The following is a 5,827-nucleotide window of genomic DNA, read 5'->3' as shown; positions in this document are numbered from 1 at the left end:
TTCCATTAGATAGAATAGAACATTCTAGCCAAAATGTACTCGATTTAGTGTATACGGACATATGGGGTCCAGCTCCAGTAGTTTCGAATAGTGGCTTTAAATATTTCGTTCTATTTGTAGATGACTGTACTCGATTTTGCTGGTTTTATCCCTTACGGGTAAAATCGGATATTTATAAAGTATTTGAGTCGTATCGAGTCATGGTAGAACGTCAATTCACGCGTTCTATCAAATCCATCCAGTCCGACTTGGGCGGGGAGTATCAAAAACTACACAAAATGTTCGAATCTCTTGGCATTAACCACAGGCAATCATGCGCATACACGCATGAGCAAAATGGTAAAGTAGAGCGTCGGAATAGACACGTTGTCGAAACCGGTTTGGCTCTACTTGCCAAGGGGTCTGTACCCATGGAATATTGGGACTATGCCTTCGAGACAGCCGCGTGTCTTATAAATTATCTCCCCTCATCTGCCTTAAACTTTGAGAGTCCACATTACCGGTTACACAAAGTGTCTCCACCATACACGTTTCTAAGAGTCTTTGGGTGTCGGTGTTACCCGTATCTTCGTCCTTATAACAGGCACAAGATCGAGTATCGCTCGACACCATGTGTCTTCCTAGGTTACCCTCCTTCCTATAGAGGTTATAGATGTCTGGACTTAACAAGTGGAAAAGTATATATCTGTCGTCATGTTCGATTTGACGAGTCTAACTTTCCTTTTACAGACTCAACACTGACAGATAAAGTGGATCCTAATGCACCATCCGTCCCGTGGGCGGCCGGGCCCATAGTAACACAACTGTCACCAGCGCTACCCACAGCTGTGGCACCACCTTCACCGGAACCCTTGGATATAGCTCCATTAGCCATTGAAGGTCCCTCCAGGACAGCACCGGCTAAAACGCGTAAACCTCGGCGCCAACAGGCCCAAGGTCATGAGCATGTAATGAGACTACGTCACATGACTCGGGGCACAAATGAAGAGTTTCATGCGTTGACTACAGTAACAGATCCAACATGTTATTCACAAGCTGTTGGTCATCCCCAATGGCGGGATGCTATGGACCAAGAATTTAATGCCTTATTACATAATGGCACTTGGCAGCTAGTACCTCCTAAAGCTGACATGAATATCATAGGGTGCAAGTGGGTGTTCCGCACCAAACGCACGGCAGACGGCTCGGTGGAGCGCTATAAAGCTCGCCTGGTGGCCAAGGGCTTCAACCAGGTGGCCGGCGAAGACTTTTTCGATACCTTCAGTCCTGTAGTCAAGCCAACCACGGTGCGACTGTTGTTATCTCTAGCAGTGTCCAATGGTTGGACTCTTCGGCAATTAGATGTGCACAATGCTTTTCTCAATGGCCATTTAGCCGAGACTGTGTACATGAAGCAACCACCTGGGTACGAGGATTCCTCACACCCCGACTATGTGTGCCATCTACAACGCTCACTTTATGGTCTCAAACAAGCACCACGGGCTTGGTTCAAGAGACTGCATGACTTCTTAATCTCTGCAGGTTTTCACTCATCAAAAACAGATGTGTCCCTCTTTCACTATGCAGCGGGTGAGTCTCGGGTCTTTTTACTCGTCTACGTTGACGATATCATCATGATGGGCAATGATACGCCTCTACTTGACGGCATGCTTCGCCGTCTTTCCGCTGCCTTTAAAATTAGGGATCTCGGGGCTCCGGGATTCTTTCTTGGCATTGAAACTCTGCCTCTTGATGGTGGTTATCTTCTATCTCAGAAGCGTTACATGGTCGATATCTTGAATCGAGCTGGTATGTCAGACTGTAAGCCACTTACTACACCAGCTGCGGTTTCTCACACCGTCAGTCCCACGAGTCAGCCGTATGACAACCCCACTCAGTACCGGCGTATTGTTGGTGCGCTGCAGTATCTCACTATCACTCGTCCGGACTTAGCATATGCTGTCAACCGGCTTTGTCAGTTTATGCATGCACCTACAGACAGTCACTGGGCCCTAGTGAAGCGTGTTTTGCGGTACGTAAAGGGGACTCTTCACTATGGGTTACGGCTCTCCCCGTCTTCCTCCTCGGCCGTTCATGCTTTTTCGGACTCCGATTGGGCAGGGTGTTCTCTTGACAGGAAAAGCACCAGTGGATATGCAGTGTTTCTAGGTGGCAATCTTATCTCTTGGCTCTCTCGGAAGCAGCGTACGGTAGCCCGCTCGTCAACTGAGGCTGAGTACAAGGCCTTAGCCGATGTCTCGGCAGAGGTCACCTGGGTAGTCTCTCTTCTACGGGAACTTGGGTTACATTCTGGCCAGCCACCGACTCTGTTGTGTGATAATCTCGGCGCTACCTATCTCTGTGCCAATCCGGTTTTTCACGCCAAGACCAAGCATGTTGAGATTGACTTTCATTTTGTACGCGATAAAGTAGCGTCTGGGGAATTTGTCGTCAATTTTGTATCCACTAAAGACCAGCTCGCAGATATCTTCACCAAACCACTACCTGGACCACGGTTTTCAGCTCTGCGCACCAAGCTTAATGTAGTTGCTCACCCACCTTAAGCTTGAGGGGGTGTGTCAATAATGTTATATTATTTGGCTTTATAATATGTTATTAATTGTGTGGTCCTAGATAGGTAGTTTAGTAGAGCCTAATAGTTAGGAGAGGTTTACGTCTTCTAAACCTCTTTTATTATTGTAATCATTATCTGTTGAGTTGAATGCTGAATCACTATTCTAATCATGGCACGTTTGGTTTGCGAAATAGGCCTGGAATGGAATAGCATTCCCAGTAATATGCCTATTCCTTTGTTTGGTAAAAACTTCTATTCCTAGGAACAATATTCCTCAAAATGATCTATTCCCCTTGCAGCGAACCAAACAACATAATACAATTCATATTCTATTCCTTACCTATTACATTCCCTATGAAATAACATTCATATTCCCTCCAAATTGATTCCGTGAACCAAACAGGCAGTCAATGTCTTATTGCACCATTTCATCACCTTCTCCATCATCCATTACTACTCACTCCCACTCTTAGTTGCCGTCGATAGCACTAAACTTCACAAGTTTAGATCAGCAAATGGATTACCCTCATGACTTCATCATTTTTATTAAATTTCAAATATAACAAAAAAAAAAAAAAAAAAAAAAAAAAAAAAACAAAACAAAAAAACTCACAATTGGTTTACTAACTGGGATATGTAGCTCATACAAGTAAATGGATCAGAGATGTGTTTATAGCTTCCACAGCTGTATGCACTTGAATGTACCCAAAAAAAAAAAAAGTAAACCATACCGTCGATATTATAGTAATTTTTCCTACAAGAAAATGTGATTCATGATGGTATTTCATATGCAGAATAGTTCTAGTATACCTCTACCCTTCAACAATCATTTCACTATATATAGGGCACAATGCAAAAAAGATTCCTGTATCATGCAACACAGGATTGCACAAGGAAGGTGTACATTACTTGTTTTCAAGTCTTGAACTCGAGAATCAAGGCTCATGGTTAGCAACTTACGTATGTGGATGCAAGTGTAATCTTAACAACTAGATAAGTATAGCCAATTAAACTGCTTTCAGGGACTCAATGAAACAAGGAACTGTGGAGGATCAACTATTCCACCCCCACCCCTTCAGATTTGTTGACCAAACTATTCCCCATAAAGCAAACAAGAATCCCATAATGCAACATATTCAACATCAAAACTTAATGATAAGTTGAAATTATCCACCTGCTGCAAAGCAATAACCCCTTTTGTTCTATATAAATTTTGTACAAGCTGAGGAATCTATAAAGTTTGATACAAAATACAGTAAGCTCCAAAATTCTATTATGAATTGAAAGTAATGTATTCTATGGAATATGGATTTTGCAATCTTATGCTTAATGACCACAAAATCTTTTCTAATGACCAGGTCAACATATATCTAATTTATCAAAGTTCTACTTCATGCATTTGACACCTGGAAGATTAGATAGAGATGGTTTTAAGATCTACACTTTCCTTGATCAAATACTCAATGCGCTTAACAGATGGCTACAAAATCAACAATCAAAAAGCCTGTCTTAAAAAATAGAGCTGAAAATCTATCAGGCTTCAGAACAGCACGCTATGTGCAAATATCCTGTTTAAGCCCCTGATACACACTAATAGCACAATACAGCAGAAGAGCAGAAATCATATTGCATCCTTAGTTTTACACGGAAATGTACTAACATGGCAAAAAATCTTGGAGAGGCTAATACTTGAAATGAGAAGTCCTGGCTCTTGAAGAATAACTCAAACCCGATTACCCGAAGGTCAATTCTGTTTAATTGACTTATTATTGGAATACTTAAAAATTATTAAACTAAAGTTCTAACAATAGCACATCACGTCATCACTAGCCTGCAGAAAATTTGAGCAAAAAAAAAAAAAAAAAATTGTTTACCACTTGAATCTCAAGAACAAAAAGTTACTAATATCCTTGATCACATCAGGTTTACTTTTAAAAGCATAAGCTTCTTTAAAATACTTCTAAATGGCATTGAGGAATTAGTTGAGTTATTTATATTCCTTAAAAGGGATATTTTGTCATGTTTTTGTAACATCAGAGAATGATGCAGTTTACTTATAACAACCTGTTCATTTATAACTTGCATGGTTGCATTATACTACTAAACCACAGCTAAAATGTCCTTTCTTTTTTCTTTTTTTCATTTTGATTTGTGCTCTTGGAAGTTTCTAAAGTTGTGAATTAACTACATTTCTTATCTGATATGCCCAAATAACACAACAGATACATGATTGCTGCTTCCCAAACAAGTGAAAATGAATACTCATTCCCTTCCACCACATAACAAGCAGGTTAAAAATACAAAACCTTCATGATATATAGAGAGAGAGAAAGAAAATGCACAAAGAAGGCAGTATATGTACTAAAATTGAAGTAATCTCACATAGAAGTATGGTGCAATGTAAACAGATAGACATACAGTTTATGATCATTTACGTTTTGTCTTTCTTTTAGCCCCATCACTGTCCTCATCCTCGTCCTCCTCGTCATCGCTATCGTCGCGAACATCATCATCATCATCAGTATCGGAAGGCGGAGAAGGATCAAGCCTGGCAGCATCAATCGCCCACTTCATCAACTTCTCAACTTCATCATCCTCATCCTCTTCTTCGCCATTCTCCAATTTCGCCCTTCCCGGATCGTTAACACTCCCCGACGAAGACGAATAAGAGGGGAGGGAGCTCTTGAGCGCAGTGAATCTAGCAAACAGATCATCCGCACCATCTAAATCACCATTGCTAACCGTTTTGGGGCCCTGTACATCATCAGGCCGGGATGATGCCGTGGGAGCAGGCTTTTTCTGGGGCTTATTAGGAACAGCAGAGGTTCTCGGTCGGGATTTTAGGGCTTGGAAGCGGCGATCGAGGTCTGCGTCGATGAATTGGGCGGAGGAACCGCGAGCAGTGTGGGAGTTGATGGTGAGGCGCAGAAGGGTTTCGTCTTCGGCGGCTCGCAGCAGCTCTTCAACCTCATCGCCGCTTTCTGTGCTCTTCTTGTAACTCATCTCTGATCTCTCTCCTTCCTGTTCAACTTCCACCAGATGATGCGTTGAGAGTTGAGACGATAAACAGAGAGCAATATAATCATATGCTAGTCCTTCACTCTTCACTTTGCATTTGACTTATTGATTTGTTACTTGATTTAGTTACAACAGATACTACATTCTAAAAAACTTATTAGTTGTTTTAAAAAATTATTGCAAGAAAAAGAATAATAATAATGGAAAATTACACTTGACGTTATTAAGTTATAGGGTAATTGTAAAATTCGTCTC

General features: G+C 41.5%; 1 protein-coding gene across 1 annotated transcript; it reads right to left on the bottom strand.

Annotated features, from left to right (window-relative positions):
• Positions 1–4,981: 4,981 nt before the first annotated feature.
• Positions 4,982–5,557, bottom strand: LOC109159882 (nucleolin). The gene has a single exon (XM_019307992.1). It carries the CDS (start codon positions 5,555–5,557, stop codon positions 4,982–4,984), a length of 576 nt encoding a protein of 191 aa, XP_019163537.1.
• Positions 5,558–5,827: the final 270 nt, after the last annotated feature.

This window comes from Ipomoea nil, unplaced genomic scaffold (genome assembly GCF_001879475.1).
Source record: "Ipomoea nil cultivar Tokyo-kokei standard unplaced genomic scaffold, Asagao_1.1 scaffold2845, whole genome shotgun sequence".
Classification (NCBI taxonomy): Eukaryota; Viridiplantae; Streptophyta; class Magnoliopsida; order Solanales; family Convolvulaceae; genus Ipomoea; species Ipomoea nil.
Note: the sequence above shows the minus strand (reverse complement) of the source record. Positions and strands in the feature narration are given on the sequence as shown.

Bases quoted from the DNA above. Each gene is read 5' to 3' on its own strand.
- LOC109159882 (XM_019307992.1), bottom strand. From the start codon at position 5,557: ATGAGTTACAAGAAGAGCACAGAAAGCGGCGATGAGGTTGAAGAGCTG.